This window comes from Syngnathus scovelli, chromosome 1, assembly GCF_024217435.2.
Source record: "Syngnathus scovelli strain Florida chromosome 1, RoL_Ssco_1.2, whole genome shotgun sequence".
NCBI classification, from domain to species: domain Eukaryota; kingdom Metazoa; phylum Chordata; class Actinopteri; order Syngnathiformes; family Syngnathidae; genus Syngnathus; species Syngnathus scovelli.
In genome coordinates, this window is record NC_090847.1 from 11,828,244 (window position 1) to 11,853,238 (window position 24,995).

General features: G+C 41.3%; 1 protein-coding gene across 2 annotated transcripts in view; it reads right to left on the reverse strand.

Annotated features, from left to right (window-relative positions):
- Positions 1 to 1,331: 1,331 nt before the first annotated feature.
- The window catches only part of spock1 (SPARC (osteonectin), cwcv and kazal like domains proteoglycan 1), a 67,795-nt gene continuing 44,131 nt past the window's right edge, over positions 1,332 to 24,995 (reverse strand). For both annotated transcript variants that reach the window (XM_049745470.1, XM_049745562.2), the window contains exons 5-12: positions 23,089 to 23,203; positions 20,397 to 20,529; positions 14,862 to 14,982; positions 6,553 to 6,672; positions 6,110 to 6,331; positions 5,371 to 5,433; positions 4,610 to 4,747; positions 1,332 to 2,560 (exon numbers count right to left, since the gene is read on the reverse strand). In XM_049745470.1, coding sequence (XP_049601427.1) covers positions 2,373 to 2,560; positions 4,610 to 4,747; positions 5,371 to 5,433; positions 6,110 to 6,331; positions 6,553 to 6,672; positions 14,862 to 14,982; positions 20,397 to 20,529; positions 23,089 to 23,203 — 1,100 coding nt within the window. In that variant the 3' untranslated portion in view covers positions 1,332 to 2,372. The remainder of the gene's footprint in view (positions 2,561 to 4,609; positions 4,748 to 5,370; positions 5,434 to 6,109; positions 6,332 to 6,552; positions 6,673 to 14,861; positions 14,983 to 20,396; positions 20,530 to 23,088; positions 23,204 to 24,995) is intronic.

Here is a 24,995-nt window from a genome sequence, read left to right on the forward strand (position 1 = left end):
GATGGACGGAAAAATTGCTTGGCATACATGGCGTTAGACTGGACTGGTTTTAGCATGAGTTAAAAAACAACAACTGAATGCGAAGACTATCAAAAAGGCCCCTGCGGCCTTTTTTTTGTATGCGACCCTCAGTGCATCTAGCTTAGACAACGCTGCAGCAGAGCTTTAAAATTATACTGTCATAAAATATATTTGTCTCACAATACAATTTTTGTGTTATCTTTCAGCACACTGTGTTTGTAGCAATTATTATACATAAGTGACACTTCCAGACAAATGCAGGTCTTCACTAGGGAGCCTTTTTGGAAAAACTGAAAGTAACCAATAAAGGGGGAGAAATAGGGGAAAAGAGTGCCCTAAGGATGACAAACTGATTGAAGTGAGTGGGAGAGCCGAGGGACATAATGAACACATTATGGATAAAAGTGAGGGCCCAGTGTGTGATGAACACATCGTTTTGTAGCTGATATTGCGTTGGGAGTAAAAATAAACCAATTCCATCTCCTTCAGTCACATTAAGATGTTGAATTAGCAGAGCTGGAAGAAAGACTTTTTTTTATTGGCATCTGCTTGCGGAGTGTGATTTTTCAAAAATGTGGGATCAGCTGTCATTTAGCAAGCCATATCACACCCAATTGGCTTCAGTAATCTTTTGGGTTTTGTGATTGGAGCCCCTGTAAAATGTATCCCATGTTAATTATAATCTCATATAATTGTTTGTGGTAGTGTGGGGTTAAGAAAGCAGACCCTCCTCTTGCCTCTCTCCCCTATATTATGTTATCACTTGGACGAAAGACAAAGCCAGGCGTCCGAAGTTTGGGGTGAATTGCATCTCTTCAATGGCGCCTTGAGATACGAATGATTCGACTTTTTTTCTGGAGATAAGAGTGCTTGTTTGGCAGATTTCCTGCATTGATTTTTGAGCATTCTTGCCATTTGCCAAACACTGGCCAGCGGTGGATCCCAGGGTGGTCGATATTATTCAACATCTGAAGCAGCGGAGCTCAGAAAGAATGTAAACATAAAACTGTACATTGTCACTGGCCACTTTTAGTCATCCTTCTCCTTGCTACATGGGATTTCTTCTAGTAGGAAGCAAGTTTTCACCTCAACTGCCTTTTCCTCCACTAGCTGGTCTGGAACTGTCAGAGGACTAGCGCTAACAACAAAACACCATCTTATCCGAGTTCGCAAACTCTAAATGCATTATAATTATGACCAATTGAACGAGTGAACGAACTACGACACATTTCTGCACAGCACGTGTATATGTATATTTGAACAAGGAAGGACATTCATTTATGTGAAGACATGGATCACACAGACAGCAGTAATGTTCAAAAGACACCCAAAGTGCAACTTTACTTAAATTGTCAAACCAACAAAGAAACGTTCACTTGGTCGACATGGCGTTGGGAGGCAGAACACAGCCTCTTCTCTGCTCCCACGACTTCCTCCCAGCTCAGGGGCAGCACCTTCCTTAGTGTCCATGCACAGTCTCAGCAGCCCTAGCTCACCTACTGGCAAAATAACAAATTGCTGTCATGACACTTTGCTTACGTCCACTGTTATCGCTCTGCAATGCAACTTCCTGCCTCCTGAGATTGGGAGAAGAACAAAAAAAATAAAGGACACTAGACAGCATCAACATAGCAACATAGTACTGTAGCAGCCAAATAGGCGTCACGTTCTGTTTTGAGCCAAGCCAGGTAAATCTCTCTTTTACAGGAACACGATGAGAAACATGCAACAACAACGACGACACATTAAATCTCATTGCTACCTGGTCTTTCTGGGACATTCAAGATCAACATTTGAATAATTTATAATCGTCCGAGAAATAAAAGAGGGAGAGAGTAAGAGGGAGCCGTCTCGGAACGTGTGGATTTGCAGGAATATCAATAAACATGGACAGTATGGAAGAATATTGTAAGAATGTACAGCGGGGACTGCTCTGTCCATATTTACATCCAAGTTATTGGCTTTTGTATTTGGGGCAAACAGAGCGAGGCCATCGTGATAGGACAAACATTTGAACATGTTAATAATTGCATGTTTGCGGGACGGAGCAAAAAAGAAGGAGGCTTGAGCTTGATCTGCATTGAGGGACTGCTAAAATGGAACTGGCTTTCCGTTTCCTCTCTGTCTTGAGAGAGACATTAAAAAAGAAAGAATGAGGTCTGCCTGCGAGAGAGAGTCGGATGAGGAACGAAGTTTACAGGAACGAGTTCAGCTAAAAGATGGACTGCTGCCATGGCCGCTGGAAGAGACGCTGGAATGGCTTCAAATCTGTGCTGGACTTTTCCCGGTTGGCCGATGACAGTGTCAGAACCGAAGGGGGTGGGGTAGGGTGGGGTGGGGTGGGGGTGGAGCTACCAAACGTAGCCCATCTCGTCATCCTTGTCATCTTCCTCGTCGTCGTCGTCTTCTGTGATTTCCCGGGGGTGGATCCGACCCCGTCTTTTCTTCTGACGAGCCTGTGTGGCTTCTTCCTCTTGGTCATCGAGGAGGATGACTGCACCACCGCTGCCAAAATCTCCCGATGTCTCCTGGTCCTCATCTAAAACAAATATGGCAAATAAATGCCACTCATACGTATTGGCAGCGCCCCACCAGATGTTAACATCAAGATCAGATCAAAATCTACTAAAACATTTCACTTGCTGAGTGAGCAAGATTTCAGCTTTGTTCCATCTTTCTGTATGTTTGCTCTGTCTTGGACATTGTCTTAAGATTCAGCACTGATGTCTCTGCTTTGAGTCCTGAAGCATGCCTTTCTAAAGATTTAGGAGAACTAGTTTCTTCCTGGAACCTCTAAGCCCAATTTGATGACACTATATCATCATCATTTGCTAGTGGTGATTACCTAAGTGTGCATGTCACTGACACCCACCCACGCTCGGTTGTCAAGACAGTTGGGTAAAAAATAACCCAAAATGGGATAGGTTTGTTAAAGAAAAACAAAACAAACAAAACCAAAAACAATCTGGATGTGCTTAATTTAGCCAAGACACATATATTAGGTTTTAAAAAAAATCTCAAATCACACCACCAAATACAAATATCACAAAAAGTGGACACGTCAATGATAGATAACACGGTATTTTCGATGATCTAACAGAAGCACAATTAGTGCACCACAGCACACGGGTTGAGCATCACTTATCTATATTTCACTTTTTCATCTTGGTTGGGTCTTGAATGCATTCCCCCTGATAAGCAGCAGTTAACCGTTGCGCTTTTTAGGGGGGTGTTTTCGTTCCTGCCCTCAGCTCCTGTCACATTGTGGCTGGGATGTGCATTTTTTCACTGTCCGACAAATTCCCTTGCAACCAGTGGCCAGGAAAATTAATCTTAGCAGTTGTTTATTTACATTGCTGTGTATACTTGATGGCCAAAACATTTTCAGATTCATAGTGAATAATAAATGGTTTTATGTGTGGGATCTCACCTCCGTGTATGTAACCTCTGACAACTGTCAACATATTTCAAAACGCACATAAGAATGCTCAGAAAATCTGCAGCTGTTTCATAACATTGTGCTTGACACACATTTTGATGGCGAACAAATGCTTTTGAGTCGACATTTAATCCTACGCACATACAGTATAAAATGCATTACCTGACAGCTCCACAAATTCACACAGAGCTCAATTTCTTAAAGCCTTTTTACAGGCTGGGTTTAGAGAAAATGCATTGCGGCTGACTGAGTGGCACATATTGTTTATAAATCAGCTCATGTTTGTGCCACTGAGCTGAAAGCAACCGCACTGCTACCTATTAGTTTAATGCAGGGTGAGGTCACGCTCTTCAATTGACTTATTTTTTTGGTGTGTTTTCGTGGTTTGGCATTTAAATTTGAGAGCCTGATATTGAACATCCCAAAGGTTGTGTGTGTAAATAAATAACTAATGATGCAATGACCCAGTGGAGTATATTAATGCCATCCAAGGATTTAAGCAGGTATAATTTTGAAAGTCAAACATGTCGGGATGTGTAGGTATAAGAAATAATTGTGGTATTTGATTGGCAGTCGAGCGGGGCATTGCGTTAAGACATTCAGCGGCCACGGCCATCGAAAATACTCTTTTCTGTGGGGTGTCAAATTTAGAAGACAATTTGATATAGGATGTGTGAAAACTTATTTTTCTTCATATACTGTATATTAAGGTAGGTATCCATTGTTGTTCGGATTCTACCGCTTATTTATATTAACCGGACTAAAAATGTTGACATTTGCACTTTGCTGACAAGTGTGACAAATTCTCCTACTTGACTTGCACAGCGTTGGTGTTTTATCAAAGTTGCATCCATATGCGGAATATCAGAAGGAGACACAATCCAACAACCAACTGACCCGAGGATCTCTTACTATTGCTTTCCGAAACAACTGCTGATGCATACAAATAATAGAAGATTGTTGGGGCTAGGTTGAATACCATTTATGAATCCCCTTATCAGAAACCATACCAAGTTAGAGACACAGCAGTCCTATAAGAAACTGCTTACTGTGAGAGAAGTTGGATAGGCAACACCATAACCAAAAATCTTAAATTTGTTCGCTTGTTGTGTGTGTGTGTGTGTGTGTGGGTACATGTCGTTGTCTTACCGCAGTTTGGATTGCCTTGCTTTCTGGAGCCGGCGATCTCATTGCCATACTTGTCCACGCACCAACACTGTCCAGTGCTGCCACGACACTGGGTCGGTTTAAAGTAGCCCTCCTCAGTACAACGCGGAATATAGGAACCTGCAGGTAGACCACAAAATATATGGGGCAGAATCAGGGACACACAAGAGGAAGGCCATTTGGAGAAAAGGTGGAGAAAGAGACCGGCTGATAGATGTCGAAGTGCTTTTATTCACAGTGGGAGATGGCCGAGCAATTACTACCGAGAGGCTTGCAGGACAACAGCCATACATCCTGTTTAAAGGCAGGCGGTCGGGTTCAATACCGCGCACGATTCACACATGAGCACGAGAACACAAAACAAACACTCGGCCAGACTCATTTTTCAAACTGTTGTTGTTAGCAATGTGTGCAGCTGGGACAGATGGCACTAAATGAAACCTGTTCTCTGGAGAATTTAGTAGGACACTCAACAAAAATGTCAGCACTAAAATGTCTTGCAGTTTGATAGGACCTGTCTTTGTGCTGTACCAGTGTCACCGCAAAAATGGATCCCAAATAGCAGCGGCTAAGTTGCATGTTTACTCCTCATGCTAAAAGACTGCACGTGCTGTTGGCGAGAAGTGTAAAAATTGTGTTTTTGTGCTGATGGTTTTCACCATACTACATTTGAGAGAGGCCCACAGTAGTACTCAAGGCAATACTGTAGCCAGTCAGCAGTAACAGCTGTCAATGTAACTGACCTATCAGGCTCTTTCTTCGACTTGGATTCTGGATCCTGCTCTTCTCAGCTTGACAAGGCGAACCTACACACAAAAATAGTCATCAATCTTTTTATCCTCTGCAATCATCACCTCAATTTATTATTGTTTTCACCACTTAAAAATGTTTTTGTTCATGCAATTCCAAAGATGTGCTTTCAATATTTAGCTAGATAGATACAGTAGACTGAATCGTGAGTATAATTGTGCCATTTTAATTTGATTTGATATTCCAGCCAGCAGTCAAAGTGCACCACAAAGTGTGAGCAAATAGGAGGTTGTTGTGAGTTGAGCAATTTAACAATCCAGACATCTAACGAAGAGAAGGGTGTGACTCATTGACATTTTAATTGACTGCAGCAATGGCTCTAATTGGAATGTTAAAATGTGTTAGACAGCTATTAAGCAAACATTATTACACTGCTTGCAAGGAAGTCAAAATGCTTTGCTCTTTGCGGCATTCCGTTTGTGCTTCAGACATAGAAAGGAGAAATTTGTCAAATATTTTTTGCTGGCTGTGCAAGAGCGCTTCCTGGGCAACATCACAAGAGAGTCGGCATTGATGTTAAGCGAAATGCAGAGTGAGCATTTTGTTACTTAAGTCACTGGTCTGATCATTGTGTGAGAATTGACGAGTCCACAATGCCTTTTAAATGCAGCAGATTTTTACATGACCTATTATGAGCAATTATCCTTCCAAACGTATTCCCTCCACGCTCACCCTCGGGCTTCTGGAAGCAGTAGCACCACTCGTTGTTGGACAGCTTGCCATCCTTGAAGGAGTCACATGAGTTAAAGAGGGGCTTCATGCACAGCTCGTACTTGTCCATGTAGATGGCGCTCAGTTCGGAATCGTCCAGCAGGAGGTCAAAGTTCATGTCTAGTTTGTTGAACATCCATCCCAGAGAGTCTTTGCAGATGGGTAAGATGCTCGTGTCAAAGTCTAAAAAGTCAAAGCGGAGACAGGATTCGAGTGAACACTCAAGTGTGTAATTGTGTGTGTGTTTGTGTGAGTGCAGCTTGGCTGACTCGAAACATGTTGACACGAGAGAGATCAGCACAGAGTCACTGTCAACATCACTACCATCTCTCGTGAGGATCAAAACGCTGCTGTACTGCACAGAAAGGGGCCACACACACACTTCAGACGGCCGATGTACTCACGTCCGGTGGCTGACTCTGAGCCGTCAGTGGATTTGAGGTCTCTGTTGGCGTCGAGGTGGAGAACTCCAAACCAGTCCTTGAGTCTGGCAGCCAGACTGTGGAGCTGTGTGTCAGTGCACACTACACAAACATACACACATGGGGACTCATGAATCCAAAGTGTATTTCAGGTACCGCAGGTTCACTTGACCAAACCCAGAGAACACGTGAGCCAATTCGGGAGCAGGGGTGTGAGAAGGTGAAGACACCAGCACTGAACAAATGTCATAAAATCTCTTTGTAAACGTGCTGGTTGATCTGGTGCACATTGATGGGAGAAACTCAGGGTTTGAAATACATTTTAAGTGACATCAGTCCTGGAGGGTTTCTGACACATCACATACATTGAAGGGATTTGCGATAGACAACAATGGACACTGTTGTGTTGAGTGTGCACATAACGTTATCCAAGGAGAGTTTGTCGGCAGAGAGTAGCTACCAGATAAACTAAAACCGTTAGCTTAGACTAGCTTCTTGTATTTCTAGCATTACTTCTTCGTATTTTATAGCTGATTAGATGCCTTGTATATTATTTGGGATGTGCTGTGTTGGTCAGCTCAAGAAAACACATGCATTTTTTCTCGTCACTTTTAGAGGCTCTTACGTTCTGTTAAAAAGTTAACAAGAGTACCAGACTTGAGTGTATCCAACCTGAAAAATTCCGGATGACAAATTCACCATCCAAGCCAAAGTGACACCTACCTGTGAGTATAAAAAATATTTCACCACGTCCTTAATTTCTACCATGTGCAGCAGACAACAAATACAGTTGAAAATGATCTGCTTTCACCTTCGAAATACAACTGTGCAGAGATGTCATCTCATTGCTTTTATCAAACTCAGAGCACATCAAATATTGCTTTATTACTTCTTTCTGAAGTAGGTCTTTTTTCTTCATTTTCTTCCATCCCTTCAGTGAAACACTGAACTTTCGACATTGCTCTCAAATTTCCTGTGACAGACTTGTTCAATTCCCGTCTTTACCACTCAACTGCACTCTGCATTTTCTGAGCTTCCCATATTCATCAGAGCTTCATCACACCGACTTATATTATACACCGACTTTTCCTGTAACTTAGAAAACCCACTTTGATATTCCTGTCTCCTGTTTCTTTTGCTACCCTAAATTGGTTTGAGTGCTTCATTTGCCATCTCTCCCCTAACACATCCCCCTTATAAACTCCAAAGATAAGTGCTACTGTGTCTCGCTTTGATATCCACTCACCCTGTCCTCCACCTCCTCTTCACACCTTTTCATCTTTTGATTTGACTTCTAAGACAGCTCCGGCTCTCCATCTCATGCTTTCCAGTCTCATGCACTTTGCACTACAACAGGAGTGTCGATGGTCCCTGATTTCTCCTTCACTTACTATGATCTCAATTGCTTCTGACAGAGCAGTCACTGTCAGATATTCGACAAGCAGTTTTGGACTAGAGAATGTGTCAAAAAGAAAGCTGGAAATAAATACATTTCCTCACAACAGATGACTTGTTTTCTGGCTCTCTTAGGGGTTTCTGGGAGCCAATACCTCTGTAGTGGTCTATCTAACCATGTGCATTACCCTATTTTCCAGATTATAAATCGCTCTGGAGTATAAATCGAGCTAGCCATAAAATGCATAATAAAGAAAAAAAAAACATACAAGTCGCACCGGAGTATAAGTCGCATTTTTGGGGGAAATTTATTTGATAAATCCAACACCAACAACAGATACATATGTCATCTTGAAAAGTGCCTGACGTAACATATTAAGAGTTATTCAAATAACTATAGCATAAATAACATGCTAACAAGTTTATCAAATCATGTGTATCCACTCCAAATCATTAAATCCAACAAAATCTTCATCCTCTGTGTCACTCATAAACAATTCCTCTAACTCTGGAAGTAGAAGATGCAGCGCTTCCTCTTCTACATGGCTTACGTCAGTTGCAGTTCCAATTATTCCACAGGCCTAGAGCGCCCTCATGCGGTTTAGTGTGGAAATAACATGTGAAATTATGTAATGTGTTCATAATTTCACACATAAATCATAAACTATGGAAAAAACTGAAACTTCTAGTCCGGAAAATACAGTACATGATTTGTTTTATGTCAAGGGTTCCCAAACCTTTTCTGCCATGACACAGATTTTACATTTTGTTCTGTTTCAAGCCTATGAAAGTATATTCTATGGATGACAGAAAGACAGGATAATTGATTATCACCAATTATTAGTGGGGATTTGGGTGAAAATAGACTACTCTAAATATTCTACTCAATACTATACTAGTATGAAAACAGAATATGAAGAAATGATCCAATCCCCGAATTGCAACATTATCATTAATGAAAAGTATATCAAAAGGACACAACCCAACACATGATTTTTAAGATTAGGAAACCATTCATTTATTTTAAATCGGCTTCAAAATATCTTGTGAAACTGGCTCTTTTAGTTTGTTTTGTGTTCATTCCAGCAGCATGAGGAGTAAAATTTCTAAAGAACACAACAGATGCTAATTTATTGTAAGAGACACAAACCAATAAAATCTGTGCCTGCTTAATGATCAATGAAATAATGTTATCTTATTCTCTGCTAGGCTCTTAACAAATCATCTGGAACCTGTTTTGGGTACCAGCCAATTTTTTTGGCGAAGGCTGGACTATCAAAATCACCATCTCTGTTTTTCGTTATTTTTAAAGTGTTTCATGCAGTTTGTTTGGTCAAGGCTCTCAAGTTTTCCCTCACCAAGCACGTCTTTGTGCACTGCCACACAGTCACAGTGCATTAGAAAAGGACCTTCTCTGTATTCTCCAAAAGCTTCAAGAAATTCAGAAGGAACTAAGGGGAGCTCAACCTCTTATCGATAAATCATCTGAGTAAAAGTTATATTTTTATATAGTTGAAGAGAAAATCTCTAAAACGTTACAGATGAAAGGAGAGTGTTAACCTTCAGACTGGAGGAAAGACAATCAGATGGCGCAGTGAATGTGCAACATGAAGTGACACTTAAGTTATGAGGGGCTAGGAGCTACTATAGTTGGGTCAGTTTCATTAAAGAAGAAACAACAGCATGCTGGATTTAGTTTGCCCTTCATCACCACACAGTCTCACAGACGGTGAGGTGAGCAGACTCAGATAATGATCAGTTTTACGCTGTTAGAAACATCCAATAGTCTTCCTTGCAGGAATATAACGGCAAGCTATTTATCAGTAAAATTGAACCACATTATTGTCGTAAGTATCGTACAAACAGTCTAGTAGGTGCCTTGTTTATAGGGATAACAAATAAACCTTACGTTGGGCTGTTTTGATGAGGCACTTTAGTTTTTCCATCACACTGTCTCGGCTTTATCAGTTAGAACAAGTTGTTTATTCGTATAAAGAAACAACGAATAAAATAGAAGACTGGAAACTATCAACCTCTCTTTTTACAGTGGGATTCCCACATAGCTTTACACAAACATGTCATGTTTATCTTCTTTTTCCATTAATTGTTGTGCAATTATGGGTAAATAATTCAGATTGTCACTATTATGGAAACTATGAAAAGTAAATAATTTACTTTAATCATTCCAAGTATGTTCTGAGTTTGAATAGAATACTTTAAGAACATTCAACTTAATACAATGTTGCAAAATGAGAAAGCATGGTTAAGTAGGCTTGTGGAGACCAGAGGTATCCAAGTTCAATAGGCTGAAAGTCAACAAGTCAAGTATATTTGATTTTGTTTTTTAGGAATACTTTAATTCTTGTTGTGGACTGTGGAGATTGCAGAAAACTAATTAAAAAAAAATGTATGATGATCAAACAAAGCCACCAAAATGTGAAGTCCTTTGTCAGGAGCATACATTTTAAACAGTTACGTTAGACTACTCATCTTGATAATGTTGATTATGCGGCAAACTGATCACAGTAGACCCCCACTAAGTCGCAGTTTGGCAAACATGAATTCATCTATTTGTAGATATATTTTTTTTCTCGGTACAATATTTAAAAAAACAACTTTACATTGTATTTTTTGGGGGGCAATCCTAGTTTTTCTACTGATAACGCTTAATGTTTTTCTTGATCTTATTAAATTACTCTTTTTCTTTTATGTACAAAAAAAAAAAAAAATCAACATAGAACTTGTCAACCGGGCAGAGTGTTGACATTTTATGGAAAGTTCTTTTGGCAGGACCACTTAACCGGTGGATCCAGTTTGACAGAACACAGTGGTGTATCATGAGTTAATGAAGAGCTCATTAAGGTCTGCTGGAGATTTCATTACAGATCGTCCCTGTAATCAACGTAAATAGCTTATGCTAAAGAGACATTATAATTAAGGATGCCCAGTTGAACTAAGTGAACAATCATGTAACCATTTTAGGGTTGTGCTTATGACAATGCATGTATAATACATGAAATTAAAAGAACTGAGGAAACTAAATGTGGAGGGCTATGTATTTGATCTCCCCAGATTAGTTATTTCTCAGATAGCAGCACTGCTATAATACTAATTTACGTCTGTCTGAACAGCAAACTCCATATAGCTTGATTGTATTCCTTAAAGCATTGTCATTTTATTGTACACCACATCTGAATTTCTGCATATAAAATGTGTAAACAGCATTAAAACAGCAGTAAAACTATTTTCAGGTTCAGTGTGAATGCAGTTTGGTATGCACGATCACATTTTTATCCTTCCCAATACCTAAGTTCAAACTACTGAATCTTATCATCGGAACAGAATCTGGCACACAAATCTACACACACCTTTAGTGCCAACTCCATCTGTTTACCATTCTGGGCCACTGATCTGATGTGAGATGCTATCAGGTTGGGTGACAACACACACCCGCATGCACAAGCGTGACACTTATACTGCCAGAGTCAGCAAGAAATAAAAAAATGTGACATTGAGATGAGAGACCTTAGTGAGGACTGCATTTAAAAAGCCAACTTACTGTGAGAGTGAAAGGAAGAGACCCAGACAAGTAAATTGATTCTGTTCACAGGGCCAAACTCTTTGCAAACCAAACACGTACGTATATACACTTGAACCATGCTGTTCCTGATTATTCCTTTGCAGAAATTTGGACAAAAAACAAATCATATTGAAAACTGACGCAGTATTCTCCACAGGAAACACAGTCATTTAAATACATTTGTGATGTGAAATAATGAGTCATGACCAATAAAATGCATAAATAAACATTTACCTTTTACTGAAGACTACTCATGGGATATAAGAGATGGCAAAGAGGGAGCAGCGGTTATTGTCTGGAAGTGGATCTTGCCATTTGTACTTGTTCTTTTGTGAACTCTGCAGTCTGCCCCATTGTCTTTATCAAAGGCTCAGTCAGCAAATAGAACGTTCTTTGGCCCCATGGTGGTTTGTTACAGGCACACTCACAAAATGAGCACCAAAAAAATTCGAAATATTTCTGATGCATCCACAGGGTGTCAATAACCCCCTCAAAATACACTTAAGTTACACGTGCAGAGGCAATCTTTGCATGGAGATAATGCCTGCGCCACCTGCCGCCCAGTCGGTAACTTTCCTCGACGTCAATCGTTCTCAGCCATGCCCATGTAATCAAACTGTTCACCGGCACCGGTTTCTGCTTGTTGAAGGCACTACTTAAACCCTGAGCTCCCAGCAATCTCCGTCATATTGTCACTGTGCTCGGGGTGACTGACTCCCGTTGTCAAGCTTGTCCGTATGCTGACCCGACGAACCCTGAAAGCCGCCCGTCCTCACCATTTGCCTGAGCTCGACCACGCTCTGAATGTCGCCCGTCCTAACCATCTGCCCGTCCCCGACCAGGCTTTGAACGTCGCCCATCCTGACCACTTGCTTGTCCTCGATCACAATTACACGCTGCGTCCTGCCCTGCGTGCTTGCTCTGCTGTTCTCTCCACTAAATTGGTTCCCGCCACCAGTCAGCTCGTCGCTCTGAAGCCAGCAACCAGCTACGGCTCCGTCCCAATCAACCGCTGGTTCCCGCTCGGCTGCCTAGTTATGCCAGCCCAGCCAGCATTCACATCTTCCACTCCCCCTTTCTGTTAGTCCAATAAGGTCTACAACATTCAGCCCCATCAAAAATGAATGACCAACTAAGGCATCTTTCATACTGACTATTTTCAGCTGATCAAAGCAGATGCATGTTTATGAAAACCAGGACAACATTTCTGCTACAAAAATGTTGAAAAACCAAGTTGCATAAAAACTACTAGATTATACTACTAATACTATGTTAGAACAGGACAGGAGACCCCGGGGACGACCCAGGACGCGCTGGACAAAGTGACTGGGGAGAGGGAAGTCTGGGCATCCCTCCTAAAGCTGCTGCCCCAGTGACCTGACCCTGGATAAGCGGTAGAAGATGGATGGATAGATACTATAACACTTTGCTATTACTAATATAAAGGTATGCATAAACAGATGTTCTACTGTATATAAATAATTATGTAATTTACACACATTGTATACTATTCTCTTTATTTCAGAGTATTTCTCTTGGCCGGACTGCTTACACTAAGGACGTGTATCTCTCCATCCATTTTCGGTGCCGCTTGTTCCCACGGGGGTTACGGGCGGGATGGAGACTATCCCAGCAGTCATCGGGTGGGGGACACCATAAATTGGTTGCCACCCAATCGCAGGGCACACAGAGACAACAACCATCTGCACTCACACCTATTTTGAGTGTTCAATCCACCTATTTGGGAATGTAGGAGGAAACCGGAGTTACCCAGAGAAAACCCATGCAGGCATGGGGAGAACATGCAAACTCCACAAAGGGAGCGCCAAAGCTGGAATCAAACCCGCACTGTGAGGTCGGCGTGCTAACCAGTGCTACACCGTACCGCCCAGGACATTTATGTTAGACTTGTATTTTGTCCAATTTGATTTCTGCCTCTGTGCAGTCCTGTCATTTGAATATACCCAGGGGCTTCAGAATGAGTTGTGTTGGCATTAAAATGAGGATTCAACGTGATGAAAGCACGTCTTCACACTCAAACACTGTAGACGTGCCGGTTGAACGTGTTGAAACCATGCCATGCTCAGCTGTCAATCAAATCACATTGCGTCTAGCAACTGTCTTACACAAATATACAGAAATATGTGCAAATATACCTGCTTAAAGCCTCCTGGGGTTGAAATATATCCCATGCCTCAGGGCTCTACACGTGATGTGCAAGTTGCGCCGGCTGGCGAACTAAGTAACTAAGCTAACAATTGCGCCTGATAACAAATGATCCTCAAAGTGCGCCACGAAGCACCACTTTAGCAAAAAATGAAATAAATCAGTAAAGCAATGGTGAAAAAAATATGTTTAGATCTGTTACATATAGTACAACAAAATGTATTTAAAAGAATTGACAGTCTTCATGATCAGATTTCAAATTTGTCCTCTGAGGGCCAGCTAACGGGCAAAAAAAAAGAAAAAGATTAGCGTTTTTCTCTCCTTCATTTAGTTACTCAGAGCAAGCCAAATTTGACTAACAGAACCCATCTGATGCCATCTCCACACATTCGCACATTTAGTCATCAGCATATCTGGCGAGAACAATGCATTTTATTTAAACCGTTTACGTTTTTCTCATGTTATTAGATAGAAATTGATTCTGAACTGCCCCAGATGCTTTGTTGCATGCTGATATTGCGTTTTCACATAGTATTGATGGTTTCTATTATAGGAACGTTATAGTGGTGGCTTTAAGAGTAGGTAGGTGGATGAAGTCAGGTAAGTACCCACTGAAGGCCCAAGCACCAAATGCATGGCTCGCCACTGTGAGGGGGCTAAGACAAATGATGGATATGTGGATGAAGAAAGTAAGAATCCTCCTCATCACCATTCCACTACTCCCACATAGAGAAGGGAAGAATTTTCTAACAACAACAATCTATCCTTTTTTGTACTGCACCACTTTAGATTGCATTTCTCCCTCAGAATCTCTCCATCTATCAGACAAAATTCTATTTTTGTGACAAACAACAAGACACACAGACTCACTCCATCACTGGTCGCTGTAGCTGTCAGAGAAATTGTGTAGTGGGGGGAATATAAATAGGGGGAGGGGGGAGGAGAAAGCAATGGAAACGTTCACAGGATATTTTGAGGGATCGCCATAAAAGGTGCTTGAGCTGAAAAATTACTGGAAAAAAAACGGATGAACTCAAGTGAATTCAAGTATAGCTCCTAGCTCTTCCTATGTGCCCATCCATTAATTCGAGCATATAATCAAATTCAAAAGGAGAGATGGTTTGACAAGCAAAATATGGAGTGCACTCACCAGTCTTGGCAGTTTTCAATGGTGTTTTGCTAAGTACTTGTCCAGGCAAACACGGACACTGTCCATCACATTTCACTGAGATCATCTTTCCGGCAAGGCAGCTATGGAACTCCAGTTTACACTGGAAAATGATTCAAAGACAACTCAATTAATTGCAGTTAAAAACGAATCTCATGTGGCAAAGGAAACAGAAGGGGAACAAAACATTATTATGGATGGTAAACATATTCCTTACATGCGTTTTTCTAATAATATTTTTACTAACACACACAAAAAAAAACATTTCTTAGGAACACGATTTCTTTTTAAGTGCATAAGCACAAAACAAGCTCATTTCAGTTGGTTACTCACTTAAATGCTGCAATCCACATTTTGCTGACAAAGGCTTTACGGAAGTGATGTAAGTTAAGCTGACAGGTATGACGTAAACTCACTGAAAGTAATCTCCAGTATGCAAGAATAAAACTTGGTGGAAGCTGATTAAGAAGAAACTTTGCTATTAGGAGTCCTCATTCATCTTGTGGCAGAAGCGCCCATTAAGAAGCCATACAGAAACGACCATTAGATGCCAAGATGGCCAGTGACACTCTATTCTTCTTAGCTGCAGCACACACCGTAATGCAAGATGGTTTTCTTCGGAAAGTAATTGGAGAGAAAATATATCTTGTTGTAGGTGTGTCAGCAGTAAGTAATTCCTATTTCTCCTAAGATGAATGACATTTGAGATGGGTTATGTAAATTGTTTTTGTCTTTCATAATGAGGATCATGACTCCGCATGGCAAGTTATGCCAACAACAACAACAACAACAACAACAATAACAACAACAACAACAACAACAACAACAACAACAACAACAACAACAACAACAACAACAACAACAACATAAGAACCTTGGCCATTACTTTATAATAGATTAGTATCCAAATCATATTTAATAGGATTTTGTCATTATTTTCTGGAAGTTATCTTTTCTGTGTGGTTTAGAAGGGAGTGCAGTAATGATCGCATAATTCTGTCCATGGAAATCCATCCACCCATCCATCTATTGGATCTTGTTGTTTTATATTGTATATCTATCCTATTTGTCTTTGCCTGGACCTCGGGTTTGTAATTAAAGTCGATTGATTGTTTTTAAAAATCATCTTTATGAAGGGGTACATTTTAAATTATCGAGTACTTTTAATAATCAATATTTGGGGCTTTGTTCTGCTGTTGGTAGTCCATGATGTGTTTTGTTGGAAAAAGAATCCAGAGAGCCCCACCTTAAATGACATTTGTTGATAAAAAATTCTCTGTACTGCTGTCAAAATATTGAATTAGCTGCCTGGAGAGGTAGAGAGTAAGCGAGAATGTCCAGGAAATGGATGGATGACCTCCCCCAGTCACAGTCTGCACACAGAGACACCCCATGAATCTTTATAGTTGTCACTCTCCAGGGGTTAATGTGGTTTTAATGAAACTGTGTTTTAGCACCTGAGTCATATGAGTAAAAATAGAGGAGAGGAGTAATGGACTTCATTGGGGTCTCTCCGGAGATGCGAAGAATGTCTTAGTATGATGCAGAGTGTGTGTGTGTGTGAGTGCGTACAATGAGTGGGGCACGCAATGTAATAATATGGCACGGATTAGACTGTGACAAAGGAGTTCAACGCTAAGAAGTGTATGTTGGGCTATGAGAACCCATAAGTCCGTGTGCTAACTGACTGAACCACTCCGGCTCAATTGCCACAGAGAGAACATATGTCTTCCTCCTCCTTATTTCCATTCCTCCTTCAACACTCCAGTTCTTCAGCAAACAATTAAAGCTACATATCTTTGTTAGTAAAACAAGTAAAATACCTGGTTCACTAAAAACCAGCCTCCACTGTACTCACACACTTTTGTAGGTAGACTCGAGGTAAATTGTAAATGGTCTTTGACGTTTTCCCATCTGTTAAGGCCCTCAAAGCACTTCACACTGACTTTCTCATTCACTTACTGATGACGCTGCATCCGGAGCAACTTGGCGTTCAGTATCATGCTCACAACGAACAGGGATCAAACTCCCAACCTTCCTCCCATCGTGTCACGCTGCGTTCAAAGATCACTCACAGAATAGGACATCTCAAAATTACTGAGAAAAAAGCTCATTTGATGCATCAAATATCAATGACAACTACTTGAGCACATTGTCGAAGGGACTTGAATCATTTTATAATATATTTAAAATCTGAAAAAACACGTCACCTCTGCAGTATTTAACAGTTTACTTCGTCAAAAGAACTGGCATGACAAAAGTATTCAGAACTACTACTACAATGTAAGTGGTGTACCCCCCTCCCCTTTCTGCACAATATGCAGCTTATTCGATTTAAGTGCAAAAGACTGAAGGTTTTGCATAAAGCACCGCATGTTACAACTATAGGCAACATACCGTATTTTTTGGATTATAAGTCGCGTTTTTTTCATACTTTGGATGGGGGGGCGACTCAGGAGCGAACGAGCGAAAGAGCGATCCAGGGCACTTGCATGTGTTGGCTCACATGTTGCGCTCTTGATTTGTGAAATAAAGAGCCAGTTATCAAACCCATGTCTTGCCTGGTACTTGGGTAACGCTACAATATAGTTATATACATAGATCTGTGGAATAATTGGAGCCGCCAACTGACAACGAAGCTGACATCAGCGCGCACGAAGCTCCGGAATCGACAGCTGTTTTTTTTGTTTTTTGTTTTTTTTTATATAAAGGATGAATATTCTGGTGGATTTAATGATTTGGAGTGACGCAGATGGTTCATTAAAATTGTTGTTTATATTACATTTATTTAATATATCTAGTCTGACGTCAACAGCCCACGTAGTTCTGGTGTCAACAGCTGTTTTTTTTTTTTTTTTTTTTTTTGAAGTGACATGGAAGACAAAGATTCTGATGAATTTGTTGATTTGGAGTGACAGAGATGGTTCGATAAAATTGTTGTTTATATGACATTTATTTGATATATCTAGTCTGACATTTGCGGCGCACGTAGCCTTTCCGGCGTCAACAGCTGTTTTTTGTTTTGTTTTGTTTTTTCAAGTGACACGGAAGACGCAGATTTTGATGGATTTATTGATTTGGAGTGACATGGATGGTTCGATAAAATTGTTGTTTATATTATTGTTATTTCATACATAGTTTATATATTGTTATATGGGCCCGTAGAAAATTATGAACTGCAACGCGCCGCTGACGTTGGACTTGTTTACATAAAGGAGGACCAACTTGATTGATGGCTTTAATGATTTGGAGTGACACAGATGGTTTGATCAAGGTGTTATTTATGTTGTAGTTATTTGAATAACTGTTATTGTTACATCAGGCCCGTTCTCAGCTTCTCGCTTGTGTTTATGTCACGTTGGCATACCGTATCGTTTAGCCTGTTGCTGCTCGTTCATGTCTGTTCTTGGTGATGGATTTTGTCGAATACATTTCCCCAAAAATGCGACTTGTACTCCGGAGCGACTTATATACCGTATTTGCCGGTGTATTGGTCGACCTTTTTCGATCCAAAATCGCCCGAAAAAAATCGACCTCGACCTATACACCGAGTCATAAAATTTAACTTCGTATTCATCGCTTCAAATGTGATGGTAACCAAGGCTGTTTCTCATGCATCTCATTGTGCGTGGGTGTGCGTCCGTCAGGCTCATCAAACAGCGAGAAACTGAATCATTATAAAGCGTTCGTCGCATTAACACGCATCCTCAGCAACAATTTCAAATATTCTCACCTCAATAACCGACATCGAAAGCCAGGCAGCGACGATGACTGCTAGGGGGAAGTACTGGGTATTGAGCGAATGTGCGAGTCATCGCGCGTCAAGCAACGACAATAACTACCGGTACGTAAACATTCAATCGCCATGTCTAAATGAATGTCGTTGGCACTTAGAAAATATTCGCCAAACTTGGCCAGACTTCCTGGGGAAGAGGCCGAATTTTCACTTGTTCTGGCCGACCGGAGGAACCAGCCGAGGCGGACACTTTACGGCGGTTGAGTCGTTGGCACTTAGAAAATATTCGCCAAACTTGGCCGGACTTCCAGGGGAAGAGGCCGAATTTTCACTTGCCGACATGGGGAACCAGCCGAGGCGAACACTTTAGAACCGGGCGGCGCGCGCGAGTGCGCGGCCCGCTGGAAGTCGAATGAGGCTCCGCGATTTCATCCGCGGTGCTTATAAAGTGCCGATCCGCTCGGCCGGAGCTATTTTCGGCCACCCGGCGCGTGTGCACGGCCTCCCGGCTGTGCCGGGCGGCGTGCGCGAGCTCGCCGGCTGCTGGAAGTCGAATGAGGCTCCGCGATCTCCTCCGCGGTGCTTATAAACAGCCGATCCGCTCCGCGGGAGGTATTCCCGGCAACTTGGCGCGTGCGCATGGCCTCCCGGATGTGCCGGGCGGCGTGCGCGAGCTCGCCTGCTGCTGGAAGTCGAATGAGGCTCTGCGATCTCCTCCGCGGTGCTTATAAAGAGCCGATCCGCTCGGCGGGAGCTATTTCCGGCCACTTGGCGCGTGTGCACGGCCTCCCGGTGGTGCCGGGCGGCGTGCGCGAGTGCGCTGGCCGCTGGAAGTCGAATGAGGCTCCGCGATCTCCTCCGCGGTGCTTATAAAGTGCCGATCCGCTCGGCTTGGAGCTATTTCCGGCCTCCCGGTGGTGCCGGGCGGCGTGCGCGAGCTCGCCGGCCGCTGGAAGTCGAATGAGGCTCCGCGATCTCCTCCGCGGTGCTTATAAACAGCCGCATGCGCACGGCCTCCCGGAATTTGAACACATTTCGTCAATAAATTTCGCATATTGAATTTTGAAGTTTAATATAATGCAACAATTGAGCTCGACTTATACAAAGGATATATCATAAAATCGTAAATTTCCGTCGAATTTTAGGGGGTCGACTTATACACCGAGTCGACTTATACACCGGCAAATACGGTATGTTTTTTTTTCACTTTATTGTGCATGTTATGGCTGATGCGACGTATATTCTGGACCGACTTTTAGTCCGAAAAATACGGTAATTGGATACAAAAAGCATGGATGGATGTCAGCGACCCACTCTCACAGCTGGAAGAATAAAAGGTACTGCAATTACTCCTCGCTATTTTTTTTGACAGATTCATTCTTCACACTCAGTTCTACTTACTTTACCTGTTCATATGTGTTTATATTTCTATAAATAAGTAACCATGGCAGTGTTACTTGCAGCCACATGCATTTACATGGAGGTGAGAATAGACTTCAGGACCAAGGTGGCTGGTTGTAACTAGCTCAGGAGCAGAAGGCTTTGCCTAAGACAGCTCACATTCTGGACATGGACTACATTGATATTTGAACAAGAAAGAAGTAGGCTTTAGAAGGAAAGAAGATGAGTTTCCAAACTGTGTTAAAATCTAATCAACTACATGTTCATATATTATTATATATAATTGAAACGGCATAAATATTTATTTCACCACTTACAGTTAAGCTAAAAGATGATGGTGTAAAAGAAAGAAAAAAAAAAGACGAACATGGGAATTTTACCTTTGATGAGTAGGTGTGTCCATCGGAGCCACACACGGGATTTGAACGGAGTGACGAGCACACTTTGCAGTTCTCGTGAGTGCTTGCTTCAAGCCTATGCTTGTGGCCCACGCTGCCTTTCCGAGCTTTCACACTACGTGACCAGAAAAATAAACAATGTTATTGTACAGAAAAACAAATGCTGTACAGTACAGGCAGTTATAAAGTTACAAGATGAGAAGGTATTCCTGCCAAGCATTTCTTCAATTTGCCTAAACTGGGTGAACAAAAGCCAGATGGTATTGATGAATACATCAAATAACAGCCGTATGAAATTTATTGCCCTTGATATTTTTTTTAACATGATTAAGGGGATGCAAAAGAGTTTATTAACACATTCTACATAATTTACCATTTACTTATTGTTATATTAAGTCTCTGATTGAGCATGTGCAAGTACCTCAGAGTATTAACCACTAATATAGGCATATGGTCTTGATGCAGCATTTAACTGTGTTCAGTTATATTACTTGATGATTACTTGATATTAACTCACAGATCACATATTTGCAGTTGAAGACTATTCCAATAAGAAAAAGCAGTTGGTGCAATGCAAAAAGCCCTGCCATGGCCGACAGCTGGTTTGGCAAGCATACCGCAATGCTTTCAGCTATTTTTGCAGGTAATTCTAGTGTAATAAAATAATGGCTGGAAATTTGGGTTGAAAAAACAAAAGTAAGGGGTTGTGCCTCACAGCTCCATCCATCAATCATTAATTTACACAGTAGAATAGAAACGCCAACATACTGTACAAGTTCACAAACTACATGAATAAAACACTGTGGACAGATAAAGAAATAAGGTTTACGTTTGGCACAGGGCACAAGTCAGTTTGTCCAAAATATTGGCTGCATGTTGCCGGCTCGGGACTTTTCAATCTGAAAATACTTTTGACACGATTTATTGTTCTGTGTCAATAATCCCTGCAACACACTGCTAACTAGGTGAGATTGTAAAGTTAATGGCCCCTTAACGCTGAGAATACAAGGTACTGTTGATTAGTTGTTTGGCGTCATCTTGGTCTCAAATAGTATTAAAATGTGGCCAGCATGTTGAAACAGACACCAGATCTAATACAACCAGGAAATATTTGACTTGTGGTTCGAAGACCTGTTGTGAATTTTGCTGTTCAGAGAACAGCAAGTTGAGCAAACACTGAACAACAGTTGGAAACGTGCATCAAAAAATTTAGATAGTCAAATTCGTTCGCAAAGATTATAGCGCACTTTAATCCCATTCTGAAAATTTGCCTGGATGCTTTTTTGTGTAGTGTACAGACATTAAAATTGCGGTTTATTTTCTATAATGAAGCTGAGGTTTAATAACTAACTGTGTGCTCTGTAAGGCAAAAGGGAAACACTTTAGCCATAGTAACAAGCAGGCCCCTGTAGCTAATGGGCAACAAGTTCACATATAGTAGTGCTTAGAATTTCCTCAGAAAATTCTGAGCAGCGAGGAAAACAGGCAGGCTGGGTGACATTTTGGTGGCGGCACAGTTGAACAACAAATTCCCTTAGTATATTGTAAAAATACTAAGGGCATTTGTTTTTTGGGTTAAATCTGACAATCCTGGGAGAGGTTAAAATACTGCTGCGTTTGCACCATGCATTTTTTCTGTATGATATTCATGTATAGCTTAATTTGTTAATTTTGCTGTCCATTAGCCAGAGCCTGAGCTGCATTCTATTTGTATACTGAGTAGTGGGTGGCAGTTAACTTGATCTTATCCAAAATGTATTTGTACCATATTGATAAAAATGGAAATCAAACAAATTACAAAAAATTACATCAACATAACTTCAACAAACGCTGTATAGTTTATGTTTCATTGTAAAAATAGCTGCACTAAGTCAAAGTTGCCCACCCCTGAGATCGCTCAATATCCCTTGTTTTATCCTTTATTTACAGTACATATGTCCAAATTTCAAACAAAAACCCAAGAGGCCAAAAGTGGTATTAAACCTAACAGTGCCATTTCAGTTAGCATGAGGTGGGGCTCTAAGAAGCCATCAGCTCAAATAAAATCCTCAACGATATGCATAAAGCACCAAAGTTACTGTACCCAAAATGATGAAATTAGAAACTCATGAAAACAATTTAAAGCAGGTTGAAATTATTTTATGGTCTGTGGCATAAGAGAGTGATGTGTTAGCAAAATCCAGATTGCATTGGAATCATTTGATGCATTAAGCGGTAAATTGGATGTGTTATTAGTTCAATATGAGGGGGAAGGATCAAAACAAATTGATTTAGAAGCTAATGACTTAGAAGCTAATGAGAAATCAATTATAACCAATGACACGAAGCACTAACAAAAAAATCACTTTCAGATGTGTTTTAGGGATCATGACTTTTTTTAAGATGAAGCATTTTGGAAGAAAAGAATTAAAATTGGGATCATTGCAAGGTTGAAAGCACAAACAAATTAGAGCCGATGGTGCCTTGACTGAGTTCACAGAGTCTACAAATAAGTGTATTGTTTGACAAAAAATTAATTGGTTTTGCAAATATGTTTATGCATTTCATTGAAGCAGAGAGGTGTAATTTTGTAGCGTTTTCTTATCCTGCTATCTGCAGAGTGTCGTGGAACAGTAACTTGTAAGCAGCTTTCATAACCCGACTATGCATAATAGGCCATGAAGTAGTTCCTTACCTGTGAGTTGGCTGCTTGTGATTGGTGCATATGGCTGTTTGGTAGTCATGGCTGACGCACACCTTATGAGGAGGGCAGTGCACTTTCAGACAAGGGTCCTTAGTGGTGTCAGAACCTTGAGAATGAGGGAAAATTGAGAAAATGAAAGCCTGCACAAGTCCTTGCCATGTTACTGGTAGCATCATATAAAAACGAATGTCCTTGTCTTCATTAGGAGGATAATAGCTTGTATTTGAGACCCAGCTGGCATCTGATGAGATCCAACTATTTTTCTGACCTGATCCCACAATACACCATTATTTACAAGCTACTTCATCAGCATTAATGTCGAAGATAGCCAAGTGATGATGATGGTTTTACCCTCCAAATGAAGATGACGGTTTTACCCTCAGTAAAATTGCCATGCAAAACCACCAAGTACTTGTGTCTGTCAAAGGACATTTGATGGCTTTCTGTATGCGAACCCACGCGGTGAGATAATCTTGAAATATATCGCATCATATGTTGTACCCAAGCTTGTTCCGTACACTCTGTAAAACATACACTGACACAAAACGACATTACATATCATGGTGTCTTTACACCACTTGGTTGTTTGGAAATGTCCTCACCTCCATCTATCAGTGTCTGGAAAAAAGTCATCTTATATCACTTCACTTCAAAATGGCTTTATCACCACAGAGGAGTGACAGACGAATGTAGCAAAAAGGGCAAGACGAGTTAAGAGGATGAGAAGGCAGACATATCGGGGGAAATGAAGTTTGTATCCAGCTAACAGATGACTGAAGGACAATTAAGGATTAGAGTGTGACCTCTGCTCAGAGACAAATTGGAAATTAAGACAAAGCCATACAAATGAGGGATTTTATCTCAGTCACACAATATACTCACACTTAACACATTATACGTACACAATGACTCAGTCAGAACTCTTCCCGGGACACCAAAGCATGTTAGAGTTTAGAGTGTTGTAGAAAGTGCATGTGCACTTGGCATAAAAACTGGCACTTCTTGATTGTTGTGCCAAGGCGGGTCTAGTTTTTTGTTTCTGGGAATTTGGCAGACCGCACTGCGCCATGCTGGGTAGTCCTGCAGCCCGAGGGCATTGCTTTTTCCACGAACCATGCACATGTGATGATTTGGTAACTGAAAGTGACTGGATCGTAGACCAGCTCGGAGCAGGTCTAAGTTGTTGCGCAGGTGTAGTACTGCATCGAAGCCGCAAATGTTCACAAAATGTTTGCCAATTTTTTGTCACGTTCGTGCCAGAGCACGCTCGGCCGGCAACTTCCCTCAGCCACACTCCTTCTTTATCGTAATGTCTGTAACCTGCTCCCTCTTGTTGTCTGATGTATTTAAAGCCTGACCGTGTTTTCTCCTTGTCAGTGTCTACTGTTGTCTCCCGTCTGTGTCTGCGCCTAGTGTTCCTGTCCTGCTCGTCCAGTTTCCCCCCGGTCTTGTGTGTGGAAGCTCACAATTAGATTCTGTTCCGTGTCCGAGTGGACTTCTGTTTGCCTGTCTGCTGGCCGTGAGTCTCTATCCCGCCTGTGTCTTTGTTTGCCCACCTCCCTTCCCTTCAATAAACCCTGGTCCAAGCTGCATTTGGTCGCCTTGCTCAGCTCATTCATGACAGATTTTTGTGAAGAGTTTTAGTGATTTTTGTAGTCACGGGAGAATTTTGAACTTTTGAAATTTCTTTACGACAAGAAAAGTACAGTTGAATGTCAACCAAACACCCGGCGGCCGTTTGGTGAACATTTGCAACCTTGAACAAATACGTACTGATAAAAAAGCAACATTTGCTGCCTTCGAAAATACACAATTGTTCGCTGCTTAGTGGGATAGGGGCTTTATAAATGTACTTGGTGCGCTTTGATCTTCAGCACGGACTCTAGCGAGTCTGTGCT